Source organism: Schistocerca serialis, chromosome 2 (genome assembly GCF_023864345.2).
Source record: "Schistocerca serialis cubense isolate TAMUIC-IGC-003099 chromosome 2, iqSchSeri2.2, whole genome shotgun sequence".
Lineage (NCBI taxonomy): Eukaryota > Metazoa > Arthropoda > Insecta > Orthoptera > Acrididae > Schistocerca > Schistocerca serialis.
In genome coordinates, this window is record NC_064639.1 from 842,009,443 (window position 1) to 842,034,785 (window position 25,343).

At 40.4% G+C, this 25,343-nt stretch overlaps 1 protein-coding gene across 2 annotated transcripts in view; it reads left to right on the forward strand.

The window, feature by feature from the left end:
- Nucleotides 1-20,254: 20,254 nt before the first annotated feature.
- The window catches only part of LOC126458112 (uncharacterized), a 161,894-nt gene continuing 156,805 nt past the window's right edge, over nucleotides 20,255-25,343 (forward strand). For both annotated transcript variants that reach the window (XM_050094941.1, XM_050094942.1), the window contains exon 1: nucleotides 20,255-20,602. In XM_050094941.1, the coding sequence (XP_049950898.1) occupies nucleotides 20,462-20,602 (141 nt within the window). In that variant the 5' untranslated portion in view covers nucleotides 20,255-20,461. The remainder of the gene's footprint in view (nucleotides 20,603-25,343) is intronic.

Here is a 25,343-nt window from a genome sequence, read left to right on the forward strand (position 1 = left end):
GCACGGCACAGCGGACACACCAGGAACCGCGGTGTTGGCCGTCGAATGGCGCTAGCTGCGCAGCATTTGTGCACCGCCGCCGTCAGTGTCAGCCAGTTTGCCGTGGCATACGGAGCTTCATCGCAGTCTTTAACACTGGTAGCATGCCGCGACAGCGTGGACGTGAACCGTATGTGCAGTTGACGGACTTTGAGCGAGGGCGTATAGTGGGCATGCGGGAGGCCGGGTGGACGTACCGCCGAATTGCTCAACACGTGGGGCGTGAGGTCTCCACAGTACATCGATGTTGTCGCCAGTGGTCGGCGGAAGGTGCACGTACCCGTCGACCTGGGACCGGACCGCAGCGACGCACGGATGCACGCCAAGACCGTAGGATCCTACGCAGTGCCGTAGGGGACCGCACCGCCACTTCCCAGCAAATTAGGGACACAGTTGCTCCTGGGGTATCGGCGAGGAACATTCGCAACCGTCTCCATGAAGCTGGGCTACGGTCCCGCACACCGTTAGGCCGTCTTCCGCTCACGCCCCAACATCGTGCAGCCCGCCTCCAGTGGTGTCGCGACAGGCGTGAATGGAGGGACGAATGGAGACGTGTCGTCTTCAGCGATGAGAGTCGCTTCTGCCTTGGTGCCAATGATGGTCGTATGCGTGTTTGGCGCCGTGCAGGTGAGCACCACAATCAGGACTGCATACGACCGAGGCACACAGGGCCAACACCCGGCATCATGGTGTGGGGAGCGATCTCCTACACTGGCCGTACACCACTGGTGATCGTCGAGGGGACACTGAATAGTGCACGGTACATCCAAACCGGCAGAAACATAGCCTTTCCGTAAGTGTTATGGTTCCATCAAGCAGTGCTAATGTCAGTATGGTGTTGTGAATAAACATCTATGATTGGCCTTCGAATCCATAATTATTTTTCACATACATAATATGTTCAGGGTTTTCGTCTAGTGTTATCAAAATACATGCTTTGATCGATAGTCTGAGACAGCTATGAGATTGGATTATGTGGGCTATAATTATCGTGAGAAGTACTTCGGTAGAAATCAATTTTACTGGCAATCTAGTGCTTACATGTGTATATTTCTGAACATATATTAGACACAGATTCATTGTGTTTTTTAAATGCTCATCTGAACTCTAGGTCACTTATTGTTTGCAAGAGGATCACAGAAAAATGTCTCTCTTCCAAAAACAAACATACTCAGTATGCTACCTTGTGCCTCTCACAATAATGGTGACAGAGAGGAGCATGTCTATTGACCTCTGATTTCTCTTATGTGTCATTTTAGAACATTTCTTTATGTAGTCATCGAACCCATCGTTCTACCATTCCTAGACCGGCAAGGGAACTTGCTGTTCCAACAGGACAATGCACGTCCGCATGTATCCCGTGCCTCCCAACGTGCTCTAGAAGGTGTAAGTCAACTACCCTGGCCAGCAAGATCTCCGGATCTGTCCCCCATTGAGCATGTTTGGGACTGGATGAAGCGTCGTCTCACGCGGTCTGCACGTCCAGCACGAACGCTGGTCCAACTGAGGCGCCAGGTGGAAATGGCATGGCAAGCCGTTCCACAGGATTACATCCAGCATCTCTACGATCGTCTCGATGGGAGAATAGCAGCCTGCATTGCTGCGAAAGGTGGATATACACTGTACTAGTGCCGACATTGTGCATGCTCTGTTGCCTGTGTCTATGTGCCTGTGGTTCTGTCAGTGTGATCATGTGATGTATCTGACCCCAGGAATGTGTCAATAAAGTTTCCCCTTCCTGGGACAATGAATTCACGGTGTTCTTATTTCAATTTCCAGGAGTGTAATATGGATAACTGAAATCATTTCGTCTGCCCTTGTCACTTCCTAATGGTACCAACACTGGAATGCATGGTTTGTTATGCGCTCACAATTATAACCGGCAGAAACATAGCCTTTCCGTAAGTGTTATGGTTCCATCAAGCAGTGCTAATGTCAGTATGGTGTTGTGAATAAACATCTATGATTGGCCTTCGAATCCATAATTATTTTTCACATACATAATATGTTCAGGGTTTTCGTCTAGTGTTATCAAAATACATGCTTTGATCGATAGTCTGAGACAGCTATGAGATTGGATTATGTGGGCTATAATTATCGTGAGAAGTACTTCGGTAGAAATCAATTTTACTGGCAATCTAGTGCTTACATGTGTATATTTCTGAACATATATTAGACACAGATTCATTGTGTTTTTTAAATGCTCATCTGAACTCTAGGTCACTTATTGTTTGCAAGAGGATCACAGAAAAATGTCTCTCTTCCAAAAACAAACATACTCAGTATGCTACCTTGTGCCTCTCACAATAATGGTGACAGAGAGGAGCATGTCTATTGACCTCTGATTTCTCTTATGTGTCATTTTAGAACATTTCTTTATGTAGTCTTCATACCGCCTTTCGAGAGGAATAGGTTCTTTCATCTGGTGGCCCTCGTAAGAGGCGGCACAGGTTCTCTAGTGAAAGCTTTTGCTCGCGTTGTGAGCCACTGGAAGAAATTCTGGACCATTACTGCTAATGACTTATGAAGGTCGGGGTTCCTCCCCCTCCCCCTCCCCCTCCCCCTCCCCCCGCCCCCTCCCACCCATTTATCGTTTTCGCAAGCTGTTTTTCCCGTGGTTAGTTAGAGCCAATGAGACAACTGCTCCCCAGGACTAGCAACCGCACATACAGAGAGGTGATGGACAGCTGCAGTATGGTCACTACTCACAGGGCTGCTGCAGACTTTGCATTGGCGGTGTCGGCGAGGCGGCCACTGGCTTGGCAGAGACATGCAACGTCTCATCATAAATATGGAAGTAATTGTACTATTATCAGGTATGTGCAGCCCATTTTTTTCAGCAGTCATTGTGTGTATGTAATGGTCGCAATTTGAAACCACATGGTGGTAGGTTAATTGTTATCTTTGGAGTCGCGGTTTATCAGCAGACAATGTGCGAATTCTGCTCTTTTCTCAGATAGCATTTTTTTCTTTTTGTCATAAAGCGGGAGAGATGCTGTGACTTTGAATGTAGGAACAATTTAACTTTGCTGCTCTGCGGCTACTGGTCAGTCTCATTTGTGTGTGGCGAGGGGGGAGGGGAGGGGAGTCTCATTTCTGATAGGTCCAGAGAAATTTTGGAAAAATGCAGAAAAAATACGTAAATTGTGGAAAAAACGGAGAAAATACGAAAATGGGAGAAACATATGTAAAATTGGGGTGGGTTGAAGTACTAACGTATCAGCTTGGGTGTAGTCTCTGCTTGTATCTCCAATGACGAAATATTAAATTGTTACTAGCGAATAGATTTCGAAGTATATGACTTAACGTAATTTTTATTAACAAATAGACGCAGTTGCCTTCTCTCTCTATGCAACTCACTCAGGTGCCCCAGTTATAAAAAATGAAAATTGAAAGGTGGCTACACTGAGCCACTGCGCCAGAGATTGCGCCAGAGAGTATTATTAAGCCGCCTCCACAGTGCTTGTCGAGAGCTCGTAGAAGAGTGCCTGTTAAGAACTCGTAGAAGTCAGTGCTTGTCCAGAGCTCGTGGTAGTCTGTGTTGAGATGTTGTAGCAGAGAGTGATTATTGAGAAGTAGCGGCAGGCAGTTCTTGCCGAGAAGTTGTGGTGGACACTGCTTGTCGTGAAGTCGGAGTGAGATGTGATAGTGGAGAGTGTTGTTCCATGTTTTATGCAGTTATTTGATGGGAGAGATAGCAGATGTTATTCTAATGGAAATACTGTAACGATCAGAGTGCTTTTCGTCAATATATATGAAGGTAAAATATTGCGTGTTTTTTCATTAATTCCATGTTTTAAATAATGCGTCATTACAGGTTCAGTCAACAAAGCATCTGGCGTGTGTTCTTGTATTAGAGTTTAATTCTGCTTTCCTTACGCAATTGTAGCATTTGTAATTTTCTTTTATCACGTCAGTATAATTGGTATTTAAAAATTCTTGTCTTGTTGGAGAAGAACCGTGCCAGATGTGTACGTTGAGTCACACTCCCACATACAGAACAGTTATACTTGTGCTTTGGTTTCGTAGATGTTATAGTTGCTGGGGACTTAATTAATTAATTGTGTTAAGAAAATTTTCATTTCATTCTTTGTTGTTGTTCTAAGCAGTCAGATTGCGTAATAATAATAGTCAGGGCCAACCGATTACGAGACACAGCGTAATCGGACATACTAAAAATTCAAAAGTATCTTCAAATTTATTTAAATAAGCCCCCATGCACGTGGCGACCGCTGCTTCGGATCGTCCCTTGAAATTCTTCTGATTGTAAAAATAGTAGACTGTAGTATTGTTGTAGTAATTTGTAGTTAGTAATTGTAGTCTATTTTGCATGTGTAGATTTGGTAATTGTCATTCTTCTAATGGTATTTTTTCTCAGAATTAAATTTGTTCTCTTGTCGACGGGTTTGACAATTTAGTGCAATTATTTCAATTGTTCGATTGATCGTGTTTGAGGGAGTCATTGCATGTTAATGGTATTGTTGAGATAAAGAGTCACCGTGTGTAATTTTCGTACAGTGACGAATTTTTTGTATGTTTTGTAAATGATTACGCGATCAATGAAAAAGGCAAAAATGATGAATAGTGAGAATGACGAAATTGTTAACATGGCGAACTCGCCAACAGAGGAAAACAGTGCGATGAATAATGAAGTGGAAAACAATGTAATAAGTCGGGAAAATAGTCCGGAACCATTTCAAAATTTTTCTCAATCAGAAAATTCACAGAATACGAGATTAACAATAGAAGATTCTGAAATAGTATCGAACATAGATAGCTTTACAGCTATGACGAAGGAAACTGGTTTTGCGGGAAATGTTAGGGGCGAAAGGAGTTTCGAATCAGTTACAATGGGGCAGTTGATGAGTGCTATATTAAAAATGGAAACACGGTTTGGATCTGAATTAAAAACACAGATGGGAACAATGGAATCACGGTTAGACTCAGTGGGATCACAGTTACGATCTGAATTAAAAACAGATAGGGGAACAATGGAAACACGGTTAGACTCATTGGGATCACAGTTAGGATCTGAATTAAAAACAGAGATAGGGACAATTAAAACTGAGATGGGAACAATGGAAACACGGTTAGACTCACGAATAGGGACATGTTTCAAAAACATGAAAGATGAATTAAAGAAAGAAATCAGAGAAGAAGTACAACCAATTTTGAATGCTCACAATAGTAGATTAATTGCAGTAGAAATCAGACAAAGGGAACAGGATAGAGAACAGGAAGAAAGAGATCGCGTGATAGTACAGAAATTTTCAGAGTTTAATTTACAACGTGCAAAAGATAAGGAAGAAATATTTGAGAGAATCGAAGAATCCGTACCAAATGACAGATTAAATAATCTAACACAACAATATGAACAGTTAACTACCAAATGTGTCAATACTGAAACCCGAGTCGCGACACTTACGGAAGACGTAAATAAACAGAAAGAACAAATAGGTGACTTATCGGAAAGAGTTGAGGAGATTTCAGATAAATTGACAAATCTTAGTTTAAATGGGGACAAAGATTCGGATGATACAGCACCATTGCCATTTGCAGAAACCGAAGAGTATCAGAACATAAATAAACTTGTTGAAAATCAAGGAAAATTTAATGAACGCGTGAAAAGGGAATTTGAGGCATTACGAAAGCAAATCAAACAGATCGAAGGCGAAATTGTAGGAAAAGACAGCAAAAGAAATTTGGAATCACAGATATCAGAGGGGTTTGAAGAAAATAATTTGTTTCATTTACGGGATGCGACAAGAGAGCGCCAGGCGCGCGAACTTGACAATAATCGACATTGGGACAGGAACAGTCGCGGTAGGTCTTTGTCGCCACGAGGCGAAAACTTTGACTATAAACACTTTTTGACTGTTCGGAAATTTAAGATCTTCCGCAATTCTAAGAATGAGATACATCCATGTTCATGGTTAGATCAATTTACGTACGCACTTCCGCCAGATGTGCCACAAAGTCACAAACTAGAAATTATGTGCGGCTATAAAGTCCTCAGGGGATTCACTACGCTAAGTGAATATGTGCCGTAGCGAGCATAGGGCCCCGAGCTGTAGTGGTGCTATTTCTCTTTTAGTTTTCTGCACCGCTGCCTACTCTTTTACTATTCTTTGCATCTGTCAAACCAACTCTTCGACTATCAATCTATCTAGTGAGTAAGTAAACAATAACCGGATGTGACTGTTTTACCTAAAAGTGACTTCGGAAATTACCATGTGGACTTACTGTATCTTCAGCAGCATTCATTCGTAGCTTAAATGAAATTTTACCTGTTTATCTTCGTGACAATATTACTTCATATGTTGACGATATTCTTATTGCTAAACGTTCTTGGAGTGAGCACAACAAAATTTGGATTCATTATTACGTATTTTTGCAAGAGTTGGCATTACAGTGAACTTAGAAAAATCTGAATTTGGTCATTCTCAGGTGAAATTTCTCGGTCACATTATTTCTACAGAAGGTATTCTTCCTGATCCAGAGAAATTAGACGCTATTCGTAATTATGCTGTTCCTACCACAAAACGTGAGGTTCGTAGTTTCCAAAATTTTTGTGGAATGATATACTTTTAAAAATTTTTTTTGTAGAATGACATACTTGCGAGAAACTAACAGCTACATGTAAACATGCAGAGAATACAAGGATACCGCGCTGTGTTTTGGCGGCGGCACATACTCAAAGCAACAGTCAAGTCTGCACGCCGCACAAGGCAGTCGCTGACCGCGAACAATTGCTTCCTACGTCACGCGCCTACAGCTGATCGAGCGCTCAGTGCGAATGCACTGACAGCCGTAAACAAATACACAGTTTAATTTCTCCGATTAAATTCAGTATAAAGCTATAGTGACTTGATGAATTATGTTATCAACATTCAGTATTTTTCAGGATACGGTTCTATGAAATATTTAAGAACTTCAGGTAAATTCTGTGCGTGTCCGACGTTAAGACGACTTGCTATCGAGAAATTTTCAGGAAGAATGTAATTTCGAAGAAGAAACAAATAAACTAAAAAGGGTAACTATTAATTGAGTTCATTTTTCAGGTAACATATTTCCACTTAGGTACGTACTTTAGACGTAATTTGCTGCTCGCGATTACGTGATTCATACTTTGTGCTAAATTTCATGTGCTATGAAATTACTTGTGAAGCGACGTGCTTGCGTATGTTAACTGATTTTTGTCAATGTTTTATTAATGAACAGGATTGTTATTTGTATATATTATGCATCGCTTGGCTGCTATGCTTTTTCACTGATGTCATATTTTTTTAATTATGTGCCTGCTGTGCTTATTTATTTAAATTATAATTGTCACCTGATTTATGGTGCGGATGTGGTTAAGTATGTAGGTTACACTTTGTCATTTATCTGCTTGCGCCTTCATGTTTACTTATTAAGATGACATATGAACATTTATTTGCTTATACTGATATGATGCTAATGACCTGTTTATTACGTAAGAAATATGTTTACTGCTAAGCGTATGGATTGCATATTTATACATTTCTGTTTGTTGTCATAACTACTCTTTAATTTGGTGCATAGAAATGCTGATATACTGTGTACAAACAGAGAGTTTAGGTCACACTATTGGATTAATTATAGATTGTTCGCTTGGCAGAGCCTCGTTGTAAGAATTGTGCTGCATCCACTTGTTGACATTCTGTTCTCTACTGGTATATTTACTCGCTAGTGCTTGTTTTGCGTACGCTCAGTGCCTTATATTTTTAAGATAAGAAAATGAACTGCTATAATTCGACGAACGACATTGGTACAAAGAACTTCGTTGAAGTCACATGAGCTGAGGTTTTATGGAAGCTGTATAAATTTATGCTAATAGGAAGGAGGCTAACGACATGACATACCAAAAATAGGTTTAGACCATTGACAATTATTATACTGCATTTTTCGTGAGCAATTGAAATAGGAAGTGACACTTGACACAAGAAATACTCCACATGTTTGCTTCTGTTTGCCATAATTCTTGAAGTGGTGTGCACACTGTGAAATATTATGATTATTCACACTCCGTAATCGTACTTAATTACTGAGAGTTATTCGAACTAAGTCTGTTAGAGGTCATGTATGCATTTCTTTGTTTATAATTCATAATGAGCAGAAGATTTGGGTCAGATGGATTACACAGAGGTTGTGTGTTGGCATGTGTCTTCAGATTGTATGGGAGGATGAACTGAAGTTTGCACTAGGATTTTATCTGTACTTGTTCGAGGAGACTGACTAGAGGAAAGAGTTGTTGTGGGAGTGAAGTGATATTGGTAATAAGGTTCATATGTATCGACGTATTGAAGAGGTATTATTGAGGTATAGAGATTATATGAAGTTGATGATTATTGGAGTTTTTGTGGACAAGAGGTAAGGTAAATGCTATTAATGATAAGGTTTATATGTATCGACGTATTGAAGAGGTATTATTGAGGTATTATTGAGATTGTGTGAAGTTGATGATTATTGGAGTTTTGGTGGATAAGAGGTAAAGTGAGTGAGATGCATATTTTTTTTTTTTTTTTGTTGGTCTTATGGAACAAGGAGGATGAAGATAGCAGACTAGAACACTAAAGTGGAAGGAAGATTGTCCACACACACTTTGTTAAATCACTAAGCAGTATATAACTTTTTTTTGAAGAGAGGAAGTATTTGCATATCTTGACACACTGACAGTTGTTCAGTAACAGTACATTTTGATTTGGCTTGGCATACATTGGTCTTGACATGATGACTATGACGTTGACTTAACTATTATTGACTGTTATATATTGCTGCCACTACTACTTCATACACATGATGAACATCAAATTTTGACAGAATTGCAATTACACAGTTAACACTATTCAATTACACAGTAGTACTTAATGTGGATGAAAGATGAGTGAGTGTGTTTTGTGTGTTTTCCTTTCCTAATCCTACCCACCTATCTCCTAAATATTATTTTATTTGTTTGTAGTGGCTTGCACTGACACCCATAAATATTATAGGTTTACTGATATTTGAGTATTTGTAATAGTTAATATAAAAATTATCTGACATCATTTGTGTGTTTGTTATGATTTGTATGTTTAGTGTAAAAGAATTTGTATGTGCATTCAAACTATTGTTCATGCCTGAACTGTTTGATTAGTGAAGGTAAATATTGTGAACTGTTACCTGCACTTTTTCAATATAATGTGTGACACTTAGGAATGATTAATTTCTGCTGATGAACTGTGTGATCAGTGATAGTGAATATTATGGACTGTTACTTGTACTTTTTCTACATGATTGGTGCCACTAGGACATGTTTAATTTGTGCTTATATACTCTGATGAACAGTGTGATCGGTGATAGTGAATATCATGGACTGCTCTCTGGACCTGCTCATCATTGCTAGGTGCAACTGATGGACTACTTGTATGGAAATGAAGTCACTTGTTGCTGGCTGCACCTACTCAACATTGCTGGGTGCCACTGATGGACTGCTTCTACTGAACTAATGTGACTTGTTGCTGTGTGCACCTGCTCAACATTGCTGGGTGCAACTGATGGACTGCTTCTACTGAAATGATGTCACTTGTTGGTGTCTGCACCTGCTCTCAACATTGCTGGGTGCAACTGATGGACTGCTTCTACTGAAATGATGTCACTTGTTGGTGTCTGCACCTGCTCAACATTGCTGGGTGCAACTGATGAACTGTTTCTATTGAAATGAAGTCACTTGTTGCTGTCTGCACCTACTCAACATTGCTGGGTGCCTCTGATGGATTGCCTCTACTGAACTAATGTGACTTGTTGCTGTGTGTACCTCTTCAACATTGCTAGGTGCCACAGATGGAACTGCTTCTACTGAAACGAAGTCACTTGTCGGTGTCTGCACCTGCTCAACATTGGTGGGTGCAATTGATGGACTGCTTCTACTGAAATGATGTCACTTGTTGCTGTCTGGACCTGCTCATCATTGCTGAGTGCAACTGATGGACTACTTCTGCTGAAATGATGTCACTTGTTGGTGTCTGCACCTGCTCAACATTGCTGGGTGCAACTGATGGACTGCTTCTACTGAAATGATGTCACTTGTTGGTGTCTGTACCTGCTAAACTTTACTGGGTGCCACTGATGGACTGCTTCTACTGAAAAGATGTCACCTGTTGGTGTCCTTTTTTTTGTATAAACTAATCATTGAAAGCATTTTATCTGAACATTTGTATAAACTGATTTTTTGTGTATTGTGTGAACTATTATGTAAAGCCACATGTATGAAAAGAATTTGTATTGCCTACTGTATTTTATATACTAGGTTATTGAAAGGTCAGTGCAAAGCCAAAATTTTAACTAATTATGTGATATTTAGGTACTAATATTATCTTTTATTTTTGTCTGTACTTTTCTGGACGAATTTGGTGGTATTTTCACCACCAATGCTGGCAAAAATACCATCAAATTCTGGCCTGTGGAGGAGGGGCATATGAAAGGTGGCTACACTGAGCCACTGCGCCAGAGATTGCGCCAAAGAGTATTATTAAGCCGCCTCCACAGTGCTTGTCGAGAGCTCGTAGAAGAGTGCCTGTTAAGAACTCGTAGAAGTCAGTGCTTGTCCAGAGCTCGTGGTAGTCTGTGTTGAGATGTTGTAGCAGAGAGTGATTATTGAGAAGTAGCGGCAGGCAGTTCTTGCCGAGAAGTTGTGGTGGACACTGCTTGTCGTGAAGTCGGAGTGAGATGTGATAGTGGAGAGTGTTGTTCCATGTTTTATGCAGTTATTTGATGGGAGAGATAGCAGATGTTATTCTAATGGAAATACTGTAACGATCAGAGTGCTTTTCGTCAATATATATGAAGGTAAAATATTGCGTGTTTTTTCATTAATTCCATGTTTTAAATAATGCGTCATTACAGGTTCAGTCAACAAAGCATCTGGCTTGTGTTCTTGTATTAGAGTTTAATTCTGCTTTCCTTACGCAATTGTAGTATTTGTAATTTTCTTTTATCACGTCAGTATAATTGGTATTTAAAAATTCTTGTCTTGTTGGAGAAGAACCGTGCCAGATGTGTACGTTGAGTCACACTCCCACATACAGAACAGTTATACTTGTGCTTTGGTTTCGTAGATTTTATAGTTGCTGGGGACTTAATTAATTAATTGTGTTAACGAAAATTTTCATTTCATTCTTTGTTGTTGTTCTAAGCAGTCAGATTGCGTAATAATAATAGTCAGGGCCAACCGATTACGAGACACAGCGTAATCGGACATACTAAAAATCCAGAAGTATCTTCAAATTTATTTAAATAAGCCCCCATGCAAAATGCAGGTGTGGTGTAACAGACGACAAGTGGTCTGTTGCATGCGCCATCTATCGCCCCTGGCCTAGCACAAATTCTAATTAAATGATAAAATTGAGTTGGGGGTTAGGATTTGTTAGTTATGTGCAAAAAATGCGGAAATATTTGGTTTTTATATGCGCAGATAATTCAAAGACCGAGGCAGCAACCGGCGCGGACTTCCGTTGACGCGGCAAGTAGCGGGCCGCCATGGAGCAAACACAGTGAGGTTGATGACGTCGCTCCATGGAGGTCCAGAGTCGCGGCGGCGGGATACTCCGAGGCGGTTGCTGGACTTCGGAGGAAAAAAACGAAGAATGAATAATGAGGAACTTGGTGTACAACAGCGAAAGTAGGAAGAAGCAATTTAACAGCCGGTAACGCAGTAGGCGGTACCCCAGGAGCCGACTGTACATAGGTATCAGAAATAAATCGCTGTAACTATTGTAAAAATGGAGTTCTGAATAAGAGTTATTACCAGAAGCAGTCAGACAGCGTCAGTAACTGGTGAATGATCGCCATAGGCGACATTTTCTTCATCAGCTGCGCCGTCCCCTCTTTCACTCGACGAATTTAGTCAACATTAAGACAGAGCCGAACTAAGCAAATAATAAAACTCATCAGTGGGGCGGGGACAGCGCACAGGGAACTTCAATAGCAACGCTAAATAATTCGGACACGTGCTGTACTGCGATCGGCTGAGTGCTCTGACTCTTGGTAATAAGCTATATATTTATTTTAATAGACTGATGGATGGAACATGGGTAAGGGTCAATGACTGAAACAAATCTTTAGCAAAAACACACAGCTCTTTATTAGTTTTTAGGTACAATACATAGTAGCAGCACAAAATTTTGAAAATAGTGCCATCTATGGGCCTTAAACTCAGCCCGTACGGCATTCAAGTTGATAGGTTGCATCACCCACATAGGAACTCTGTCAGTCAACTCATCCTCTACAGTCTTTCCATGCTCTACAGTTATACCCTCTGGCACAGGGGGTATACAGGCATTGACACATGGTTCCACTTATTCCTAGTAACACTATTGCCGGCTGGTGTGACCGAGCGGTTCTAGTCGCTTCAGTCTCGAAACGCGCGACCGCTACGGTCGCAGGTTCGAATCCTGCGCCGGCCGCGGTAGTCTAGCGGTTCTAGGCGCTCAGTCCGGAACCGCGCGACTGCTACGGTCGCAGGTTCGAATCCTGCCTCGGGCATGGATGTGTATACTGTCCTTAGGTTTAAGTAGTTCTAAGTTCTAGGGGACTGATGACCACAGATGTTAAGTCCCATAGTGCTCAGAGCCATTTGAACCATTTTCGAATCCTGCCTCGGGCGTGGATGTGTATCCTGTCCTTAGGTTTAAGTAGTTCTAAGTTCTAGGGAACTGATGACCTCAGATGTTAAGTCCCATAGCCCTCAGAGCCATTTGAACCAGCCAGTAACACTAATTATGCTCAATGGTGTACAAACTCATAGTATGCAGTTCTTACACGCAACCGCCAATGGTACATACTCCCTGTAGCGATCGATATTGCACGGTACGTATCATCTAATTTCACAACAAAAAAATGGTTCAAATGGCTCTGAGCACTATGGGACTTAACAGCTATGGTCATCAGTCCCCTAGAACTTAGAACTACTTAAACCTAACTAACCTAAGGACATCACACAACACCCAGTCATCACGAGGCAGAGAAAATCCCTGACCCCGCCGAGAATCGAACCCGGGGCGTGGGAAGCGAGAACGCTACCGCACGACCACGAGCTGCGGACTAATTTCACAACATTTGGATATTTCAAGTATATGATTGTGTCCCACGAAGTTAATTATAACATGGCCTCGTCGTACATATCAACTACTGAGACTTTTGAATATCAATTGGTGTATGGGACGGATCATACTCGCCTGTCATCTTATTCTTCACATAACCCATTGTACTACATCACTATCTCCACTCGAACCATTAATACTGAACTCTGCCAGCAATGCGTTCTGCTTTTTCAGCTTCAATTTCAAAGTCATTGTCCGGTAATAAACGCATATTTGCTCATCTAGATCCACTTGCAGTAACGTTATGTGATTGCGAACAGTAGTGCTCTTGATGGGGGACTCGCCTGGTGTTCTGCAATCTGTGGCAGGTCTGATAAATCGGGAAACCCCAGGGGCGATTCTAGAAGTCGGCCAAGGGGGGCAGGGAGCAGAGGGGGGCGGGGAAATGGAATATCGCTTAACAAAAGGAGAGATGGGGTCCTCAACAGACAAACTGGTAAAATTTGGTGTTGCTTAAAGTAGTTTTTGGTAACTGTTTTGGAGTTCAGGGTAAAAACGTGTCTACAGAATGTGTGTGCGCGGGAAAATAATACAATTTGACCCAGATGACCGGCGATTTTCAAGTTTTTGTCTGGGGTCAGCAAAATGAGTGTTGGCAGGCATACCCGGCATATTTAGCTTTCTTGGTTATTGGAAACGGTACTCGTACATTAATATACATCCAGCCAGCCGGTGTGGCCGTGCGGTTCTAGGCGCTTCAGTCTGGAACCGCGTGACCGCTACGGTCGCAGGTTCGAATCCTGCCTCGGGCATGGATGTGTGTGATGTCCTTAGGTTAGTTATGTTTAATTAGTTCTAAGTTCTAGGCGACTGATGACCTCAGATGTTAAGTCCCACAGTGCTCAGAGTTATTATTATACATCCAGTGTATATTAATAAATAATAAGACGCCCATTTTAAGTTAAATGATATTTATTGGTTTAGATAGTAAGCTATTTGCCGCTCTTATTCTTTTGTTAAAATGTGTTTGAAATACATTGCAACCTATATTGCTACATAATTATTAAAAAAATAACTGAATCTGTTGAAGTAATATTTTTGCTGATTTCTGAAGTCATTTTATCCAGTGTAACAGTGTAATATGATACTCCATTGGGGGGGAGGGCTATAGCCCCCTCCCCTTGCCACTACCCCTGGGAAGCCGATCTGCAGACTGTTACTGCTGCTGCGGCAGTGTGGCCAGTAGAATGTGGATACCCTCATCCAACAATTCCACTACCATCAGTTCAGGGGGATGTTGCCCTGCTGGCACAATAACAGTGCGTAAGTACATATTTGAAATTATATTTGTTAATAACAATTGTGATAACTATAATTATTACATTATTATTATTATTATTAGTAGTAGTAGTAGTAGTAGTAGTAGGATTAAATACTTACTTTCACGTCAAACAGTCGTATTCCTCTTGTGCCCGGAGGCACTGGCTGGTTCCTGTTGATGCTGCTGGCACTACATCATTCCTTCACTATGAAGCTTAGACCTTGAATAGGGGGGGATGGGGGGGGGGGAAGGGGGGGGAGGGTGGAGACTCAGGCTGCTGAGTTCATAATACCAGGTGATCAAAAAGTCAGTATAAATTTGAAAACTTAATAAGCCACGGAATAACGAAGATAGAGAGGTAAAAATTGACACACATGCTTGGAATGACATGGGGTTTTATTAGAACAAAAAAAAAAGTATTGCTAGACGCGTTAAAGATCTCTTGCGCGCGTCGTTTGGTGATGATCGTGCGCTCAGCCGCCACTTTCGTCATGCTTGGTCTCCCATGTCCCCAGACCTCAGTCCGTGCGATTATTGGCTTTGGGGTTACCTGAGGTCGCCAAGTGTATCGCGATCGACCGACATCTCTAGGGATGCTGAAAGACAACATCCGACGCCAATGCCTCACCATAACTCCGGACATGCTTTACAGCGCTGTTCACAACATTATTCCTCGACTACAGCTTTTGTTGAGGAATGATGGTGGATATATTGAGCATTTTCTGTAAAGAACATCATCTTTGCTTTGTCTTACTTTGTTATGCTAATTATTGCTATTCTGATCAGACGAAGCGCCATCTGTCGGACATTTTTTGAACGTTTGTAATTTTTTTTTTTTTTTTTGTTCTAATAAAACCCCATGTCATTCCAAGCATGTGTGTCAATTTGTACCTCTCTATCTACATTATTCCGTGATTTATTCCGTTTTAAAATTTATACTGACTTTTTGATCACCTGGTATAATAAAGAGGGGAAAGGAGAGCTGGATTACTATTGGTCTATTATGTTTCCAATATTGTATTGTATATTGAGCAAACCGTAAAGGAAACAAAAGAAAAATTCGGAGTAGGTATTAAGATCCATGGAGAAGAAATGAAAACTTTGAGGTTCGCCGATGACATTGTAATTCTGTCAGAGACAGCAAAGGACTTGGAAGAGCAGTTGAACGGAATGGAGAGTGTGTTGAAGGGAGGATATAAGATGAACATCAACAAAAGCAAAACGAGGATAATGGAATGTAGTCGAATTAAGTCAGGCGATGCTGAGGGAATTAGATTAGGAAATGAGACACTTAAAGTAGTAAAGGAGTTTTGCTATTTGGGGAACAAAGTAACTGATGATGGTCGAAGTAGAGATAATATAAAATGTAGACTGGCAATGGCAAGGAAAGCGTTTCTGAAGAAGATAAATTTGTTAACATCGAGTATATATTTAAATGTCAGGAAGTCGTTTCTGAAAGTATTTGTATGGAGTGTAGCCGTGTATGGAAGTGAAACATGGACGATGAATAGTTTGGACAAGAAGAGAATAGAAGCCTTTGAAATGTGGTGATACAGAAGAATGCTGAAGATTAGATGGGTAGATCACGTAACTAATGAGGAAGTATTGAATAGGATTGGGGAGAAGAGGAGTTTGTGGCACAACTCGACAAGAAGAAGGGATTGGTTGGTAGGACATGTTCTGAGGCATCAAGGGATCACCAATTTAGTATTGGAGGGCAGCGTGGAGCGTGAAAATCGTAGAGGGAGAGCAAGGGATGAATACACTAAACAGATTCAGAAGGATGTAGGCTGCAGCACGTATTGGGGATAAAGAAGCTTGCACAGGATAGAGTAGCATGGAGAGCTGCATCAAATCAGTCTCAGGACTGAAGACCACAACAACAACAACAACATTGTATTGTGCTCACATTGGCTGAGGGGGAGAGGGACGGGGTTCCCACCATTTTATGTCTTTTAACCACTACCAGCCTTAATGCCCATTAGGGGGTGGTGGTTTCCCTCTGGGTGTCCTTGACCAATTCCTGTAGGTTTCTGAGGTGGGGGGGGGGGGGAATGGTGTGGAGAGAGTGGGAGTCACCAGTGAGCAAGTGTGTAACATGACACTAGATGTGTAGTCTGACACTGGATGTGATAAGACCATTATCTGTTCCCAAACTCTGATCAACAGCTTCTGGCATACCCCAAAGATGTGTTATAGAGCCGCTGCTTTTCTTGATCTACATAAGCGTTTTTGGAGATAATCTGAGCAGCTCCCTTGGATTGTTTGTAGATGATGCTGTCATTTACCGTCTTGTAAAGGTAACAGATGATAAAAACCAGTTGCAATACGATTTAGAAGAAATATTTTTGTGGGGCGAAAAGTGGCAGTTGACTCTAAATAATGAAATGTGTGAAGTCATCCACATGAATAGAAAAGAAATTCTCCAATGTAACACGATAAATCACACAAATCTGAAGGCGTTAGATTCAAGTGAATACTTAGTGATTTAACTACTATTGACGTGAACTGGAACGATCACATAGTGAATGTTGTGAGGGAAGTTCCTTGCAAACAGAATCTCATCAGTAGTCCTTAGGGTCTTGTCATCAGTGTATAAAAAACAGTCGCTGTCTTTCAGCTTAGTTCCTAGTTGAAAAATTCTTTTCCGGAGAACAAATGCACAAAATAGAAATACAGTTTTCAAGCTACAGAAAAGTGCCATGAAAATAATAAGCAAAGATAGTAGTAGCGCCCATTGTGTAGATCTGGTCAAAACACTTGGACTTTAACCAGGCTATGTGAGTACATTTACCACTCAGTTGTTACAACAAAAATAACATTGATTATAATCAATACACAAACACCTCTGACCATGACCATGGAACAATATCTAGATTGAATTTACATTTACCAAGAGACAATAAACACAAAAGTCAAAACAGCCCTTTCTACCTAGGAGCAAAACTACGCAATAAATTGGCCAGGTAGATTAAAGAGATTTCTAAAACAAAGTGTTTGAAAAGAAAGTTAAAAAGTATATTTTATTTCATGAAGGATTACTTAGATAACAAAGGTATGGGTTTGATATAAAATGTAACACAAATAAATTACAATAGCAATAGCGAAATATCTATCATTCCATATATCTGTCGCAGTTTCACACCGTGTTTTTCCTTCTTTTTGTATTTTTCTTGAAAAACTTACTCCCAAAGCTATTTGTTGTATGATAATAACCCGTTATTCTCTTTCTGGGATCAGTCATTACAGAAGGTTGCTGACTCAGCTTTTCAGGGTACAAAACGGTCAGTTGCAGGACACAAAATGAAAACCAAACATTGTCACTATGATCCTGACATCAGGTGATAGTGTGTGTAGTGCTACATTATGAAACAATGTGTGTTACTTTGTGCAGTGTGTGGTGTCTGCAGTGTCTGGGAGTGAGAAATTAATAAAAGTGCAACACTCGCCTTTTATGTTATTAAAAAACTTATTTGCAATGCACTACTGTACATTAGGAATAGGCTAAACCAAATGAATTAGCATTGTTTGAAACAGACTTGTCTTGTATTCTGGAGTGTGGAAACTTCTGTCTTCATCTGGCCATCCTGGCTTAGGTTTTCCTACATTTCTTCAGGCAAATGCTGCTATGATTCCTACAATGGGGCCGCATCCAATACCTATACCAACCCTGTCAAAGAAGACATCTAAGTATGAAAGTTCCAGTATGTATAAACTCCATTATGTTTGTTGTTCTTAATTTGTAGTACCAAGATAGGTCCAATATTCTTGTCAAAGTGATCTACAGATAAATAAAACTACTACTACTAGTAGTACTGCTGCTGCTGCACTACATCACTTGGGTCACTATTTTCCTTCACACTCATTTCAAGTCCCATACGAAAGTTAGACATCACATCTTGCAGGACTAGCATTTGAATTCGACTAAATTACTACTAAATTAGATCTTTCTGGATGGTGTGTGGTGGGCCAGACCGGAAGATCTGAGATTTCAAATGAGCTCAAAGGAAGAAATCACCTGCTGAAAGATGAGGAACCTTGAAGGCCATGAAATGTCCCTTTCTTGGAGATGAAAGGCCAGGTAAGCGTTCTTTTGTATGTTAATGGAATGCTGTCAGGTGTAACATCTGGCGCCTTCTTGTTGGAAGAATGTGTTCGCAGTTATAGGAAGATCAGCAAGTTTTCGCTCTACAAAACATTTCGACATGTGACACTAATATTATGTATTACAATCACAGGTTCCAAATAACGATATGCCACACCACACAGCCACTTTCTGCTGTGAAGTGGCATTTCTTGAAACATTTCAGGATTTTCATGTGACCAACATCTAAAGTTCTGCTTGTTAACATAACTTGACACACACAAATTGTCCTCACCACTCATGGCCAGATTTTTGCCCAGGCCTAGGTTATCGTTCATGAGTTCCAACAACTCCCGAAAAGAGCATAGTCTCATTGGGAGGTCGTCTGCATTTATTTTTTGTATTGTCTGAATTTTGTGTGGGTGGTGTAGCAGTTAGTTGTGCAATGTTCGCCGTACACTGCGATCCAGTACGACAATTTGCAGTGCATGCTTACATGCAATACTCCTGGGACTTCGACTGAACACTTCGTCCACTCCTGCGTCATTCTCTGGCGCGCACATGAGTTTTTCTCTTCGACATCTCTTTCACACCGTATTACCCGTTACCTCAGAGTTCTGTACACATACTTTGATAGCATGTGCCGATAGGACTGGGGAATGACGTACGAGTTTCTAATGAGCACGAAATAACATGCTGCGAGGCCACGTAGATATTGTTTTTGTAAGCCGGCTTCACGGCAACAATGCATTGTTCACCGGCCCACAACGCCCTCTTGACTGAGCATCGATACCAGGGCCACTCAACGGTAAAGATTTGTTACCCAGATTGCACTATTCCCATTTTCTAATTCCTAACGTAACGTGAACTTCCAGGTTTGCCAAGCAATACGTTTCATTGTGGCGTCCGTTATTATTAACACTTTCTTTAGCATTATACTGAAATGTGTGCATTATTCCGAAGTTTTCGTTTCCAATAGGCTACCAGGAGAACTGGAAAAATTTAATGATAAACCGGAAATATTCAAATCCAAGTTGAAAGGTTTCCTTAGGGCACACTCGTCTATTCCGTGCAGAAGTTCCTTTCGGTAGTTGAGAACACTTCGTTTATTCGTATATGCTCTGTTTCTTCGTGTTTCATTAATTATCTAATCCTTTGTTTATAAAGTTTTGAATCGCCATTCTGTAACAATGTAGGTCCTACTGCCTCCTTCCGTCCCAAATAGTTTTTTCGCATGGACGCACAGAATCTGATAAATAAATAAGTAAAGATGAGTCGCCAAAATGAGTACCAATATAGTAGAACTGGTGTTCGGCTGAAAGAGGTCGTGTAGCGTAGCCGAAGATCTAGGTTGAGTTGAAAGGTGATAATATGCTGTCAGTTGTTGATGCCAAAGAATGTTAATGTCAAATTAAAGTTGTGTTAACAGACTGACTTGTAGCGTAGTCCTTTTATACGTTCGCGCCATTCGATCGATTTCAGCCTAACCAAGTTTCATTGCTCGTAATATAGCAGTAGTAGAATCGTGCCAGTCCTAGATCCTTCTGACTTGATATCTTTTTATGTATATGTCAAAACAATATTTTCCTTACTAGTGGCCACAGTTTATTTCTAACAGTGTCACTGCTACTGCGAACCGCAAAATACAAATTTTATTTCAAACGTTGGCAACATTACACGTTGAGAGATTGTTTATGTCGCTGTCATTGGCAAATCGCACTGTGGCAGCGAACCGCGTATTAAGTGTTCGGTGCTCGTCGTTTATAAACATTAGAACAGTTAAAGTTATTTACATGAAAGTGAATTATGTATGTTTAGGGAAAGTTTGCTTTCTGCAACATGCCATGCGCTGTCGTATTTGCTAGAAATGAAGCTGTGTACTTGAAGCAGTGAAGTGACACCCCTTTCAAACAAGGAAAAATGAAGAAAGCTGCAATCATCTGGCTGTTCTTGCTCGCACTGATATCCGAAGTTCTATGTCAGGAAGACTACAGTACGTGCTGCCATAGTGGCCCTGTGTGTTCTTGTGCTTCCCATATAAATTTTGATGGCGAAACACATGTGAGTATTGTAATTACACGATTTGCAAATTAGTACAGGAAACAGATACATTGAAATATAAGGTTGCCATTTCATCCTGGTCGATCATACATTGAGTTATTTCATAGACATAAATGCTGTCGTCCTTTGGTAACCAGAATGTGGTAATTCGAACATAGTAAGAGCAGGTCACCACACAGCCATCTAGAATGTTTAGAGACGTTTTATTAGTTTCTTCTGAATAGTGTACAGTTGTTTTATCTTTTAATAATTGTGAAGGTATTCACTGCTTTGTCTGTATTCCAGGCTTGCGTACTAAAACATATACTTTATACAATGTTTTTGCTTCAGCTTGATGAAAATTATCTTGTGAATGTTGGGTATAGTTTACGTACCTACATTTATTTATTTTTGTATTCATCCTTTGACCACTTAGCACAATAGTATAGAACTTGTCACATGCATTACAGAAATAATATACACATGTATGAAACAAATACAGACTAGGATAGCATTAGGCAAGTATAGTGCAGAAAGTTGGCCATGGCCTTATCATTTGAACCGTCACCGCATTTATGGAAAACTCAAGTCAGGATAGCCAGACAGAGTAGGCTACGGACCCCACTGCTCCCAAACTGAAATACAGTGCATTAACTCTTCCGTAGCTTCTTTTTTTTTTTTTTTTTTTTTGGGCGGGGGGACATGTACCATTATACAAGGAGCTTATGTCACACACATAAAGTGTGTTCAGTGATATAAGTGTAACACGAAACTGAAAAATATAAACAAACAAACAAACACCTGCCAACACTATATCCATCACAGCTAGTCCATTATAAGAAATGATATCAAAGTGGCCCCGCCTCCTCTTCCCAATGAACCATGGACCTTGCCGTTGGTGGGGAGGCTTGCGTGCCCCAGCTACACAGATAGCTGTACTGTAGGTGCAACCACAACGGAGAGGTATCTGTTGAGAGGCCAGACAAACATGTGGTTCCTGAAGAGGGGCAGTAGCCTTTTCAGTAGTTGCAGGGGCAACAGCCTGGATGATTGACTGATCTGGCCGTGTAACACTAACCAAAATGGGCTTTTTGTGCTGGTACTGCAAATGGCTGAAAGAAAGGGGAAACTAAAGCCGTAATTTTTCCCGAGGGCATGCAGCTTTACTGTATGATTAAATGATGATGGCGTCCTCTTGGGTAAAATATTCCGGAGGTAAGTCCCCCATTTGGATCTCTGAGCGGAGACTACTCAAGAGGACGTCGTTATCAGGAGAAAGAAAACTGGCATTCTACGGATTGGAGCGTGGAATGCCAGATCCCTGAATCGGGCAGGTAGGTTAGAAAATTTAAAAAGGGAAATGGATAGGTTAAAGTTAGATATAATGGGGATTAGTGAAGTTCAGTGGCAGGAGGAACAAGACCTTTGGTCAGGTGAATACAGGGTTATAAATACAACATCAAATAGGGGTAATGCAGGAGTAGGTTTAATAATGAATAAAAAAATAGGAGTACCGGTAAGCATAATGAACGCATTACTGTGGCCAAGATAGACATGAAGCCCATGTATACTACAGTAGTAAAAGTTTATATGCCAACTAGCTCTGCAGATGATGAACAAATTGATGAAATGTATGATGAGATAAAAGAAATTATTCAGGTAGTGAAGGGAGTCGAAAATTTAGTAGTCATGGGTGACTGGAATTCGAGAGTAGGAAAAGGGAGAGAAGGAAACATAGTAGTTGAATATGGATTGGGGGTAAGAAATGAAAGAGGAAGCCGTCGGGTAGAATTTTGCACAGAGCATAACTTAATCATAGCTAATACTTGGTTCAAGAATAATGAAAGAAGGTTGTATACATGGAAGAATCCTGAAGATACTAAAAGGTATCAGATAGATTACATAATGATACGACAGAGATTCAGGAACCAGGTTTTAAATTGTAAGACGTATCCAGGGGCAGATGTGGACTCTGACCACAATCTGTTGGTTATGATCTGTAGATTAAAACTGCAGAAAGGTGGGAATTTGAGGAGATGGAACCTGGATAAACTGAAAGAACCAGATGTTTTATAGAGTTTAAGGGAGAGCATTTGGGAACGATTGACAAGAATGGGGGAAAGAATTACAGTAGAAGAAGAATGGGTAGCTTTGAGGGATGAAGTAGTGAAGGCAGCATAGGATCAAGTAGGTAAAAAGACGAGGGCTAGTAGAAATCCTAGGGTAACAGAAGAGATATTGCATTTACTTGATGAAAAGAGAAAATACAAAAATGCAGTAAATGAAGCAGGCAAAAAGGAATACAAACATTTCAAAACTGAGATCGACAGGAAGTGCAAAATGGCTAGAGGACAAATGTAAGGATGTAGAGGCACACATCGCTAGGGATAAGATAGATACTGCCTACAGGCAAATTAAAGACTTTTGGAGAAAAGAGAACCACTTGCCTGAATATCAAGAGCCCAGATGGAAAGCCAGTTCTAAGCAAAGAAGGGAAAGCAGAGAGGTGGAAGGAGTATATAGAGCGTCTGTACAAGAGCGATGTTCTTGAGGACAATATTATGGAAATGGATGAGGATGTAGATGAAGATGAAATAGGAGATATGATACAGCGTGAAGAGTTTGACAGAGCACTGAAAGGCCCCGGAAGTAGACAACATTCCATTAAAACTACTGACAGCCTTGGGAGAACCAGGCCTAACAAAACTACCATGTAGGGAGCAAGACGTATGAGACAGGTGAAATATCCTCGGACTTCAAGAAGAATATAATAATTTCAGGGAACGAAATGCTATTTACAATTTGTACAGAAAGCAGATGGCAGTTATGAGAGTCGAGGGGCATGAAAGGGAAGCAATGGTTGGGAAGGGAGTGAGACAGGGTTATAGCCTATCCCCGATGTTATTCAATCTGTATCTTGAGCAACCATTAAAGGAAACAAAAGAAAAATTCGGATTTGGTATTAAAATCCATGGAGGAGAAATAAAAACTTTGAGGTTGCCCGATGACAATGTAATTCTGTCAGAGACAACAAAGGACTTGGAAGAGCAGTTGAACGGAATGGAGAGTGTCTTGAAGGGAGGATATAAGATGAACATAAACAAAAGCAAAACGAGGATAATGGAATGTAATCAAATTAAATTGGGTGAAGCTGAGGGAATTAGATTAGGAAATGAGACGCTTAAAGTAGTAAATGAGTTTTGCTATTTGGAGAGCAAAATAACTGATGATGGTCTTAGTAAAGAGGATATAAAATGTAGTCTGGCAATGGCAAGGAAAGCATTTCTGAAGAAGAGAAATTTGTTAACATCGAGTATAGATTTAAGTGCCAGGAAGCCATTTCTGAAAGTATTTGTACGAAGTGTAGCCATGTACGGAAGTGAAATGGATGATCAGTAGTTCAGACAAGAAGGGAATAGAAGCTTTCAAAATATGGAGCTACAGAAGAATGCTGAATATTAGATGGGTAGATCACATAACTAATGAGGAGGTATTGAATAGAATTGGAGAGAAATTTGTGGCACAACTTGACTAGAAGAAGGGGTTGGTTGGTAGGGCATATTCTGAGGCATCAAGGGATCACCAATTTAGTATTGGAGGCCAGTGTGGAGGGTAAAAATCTTAGAGGGAGACCAAGAGATGAATACACTAATCAGATTCAGAAGGATGTAGGCTGTAGTACGTACTGGGAGATGAAGCAGCTTGCAGAAGATAGAGTAGCATGGAGAGCTGCATCAAACCAGTCTCTGGACTGAAGACCACAACAGCAATAGCTCATTTTATATGGAGGGACCCACACTTGCAAGTGCTGTAACTGCGGTAATCACTGCTAGTTTGCAGGTCCCTAAGTTCAGCTCTTGTCATCCACTCACATTTGTATATGTATGTTGGAAGGTTTGGTAGGTACACATAACTTTTTAAGCAGTGACAAGATTTGTATATAGACTTTCTCTGTAATATAAAAATTTAATTTAATCGACTATTAGTTTTACCTCAAAAGCGTAATCTGTATCACATCCGGTGGGGGGGATTACCTTCATAGTCTCGGAAAAGAAACAGGTATTTTTTTGTTTTCTCCAAAAAAATTCCTGCCCCGAGGTACAGGCCACCAAAGATGACACTGCAAACACCATTTTGAAGATGTGAATTTTGGAAAATATTTTAAAATACTGTATCTCTGGAACAGTTATATATATATATATATATATATATATATCCTTATGATTACAAAGAAATCCTCCATTAGGACTTATCTGTCAAAGTTCTTTTACTACAGCATTCTGAACTTTTTTATAATTTCTGTTTTTTTTTTCTTTTTCCCAAAAATGCCAGTCCATAAAAATTTTTCGTTTTTTTCTGTTGATTAGTGCCATAGTTCTACATTCCCTGAAAAGGAAAGCTTCCACTTTGACAAGTTTTATTTTAAAAAAAAGATATTTTTTTTTTTTTTTTTTTTTTTTTACTTTCTAGGGTAATGTATGTCTTCACTGAAGTTGTTTCTTAATAATTTCTTTGTTACAATGTTTATTTCTATTGTATTTCTTGCAGCTATTTCTGATCACTTTCTTTGTTGCAGTTAATTCTTTTCACTTTCATTGTTGCAGATATTTCTTACACTTTGTTGTAGTTTCTTGTCAGTTTCTTTGTTGCGGTTGTTCATTGCAGGTTTCTGTATTGTAGTTGTTCAGTGCTAATTTGTTTACTGAAGAACTTTGTAGGAAATCTGAGACCATCCAGTGAGTTCTGTGTTTCCATGAGGAAT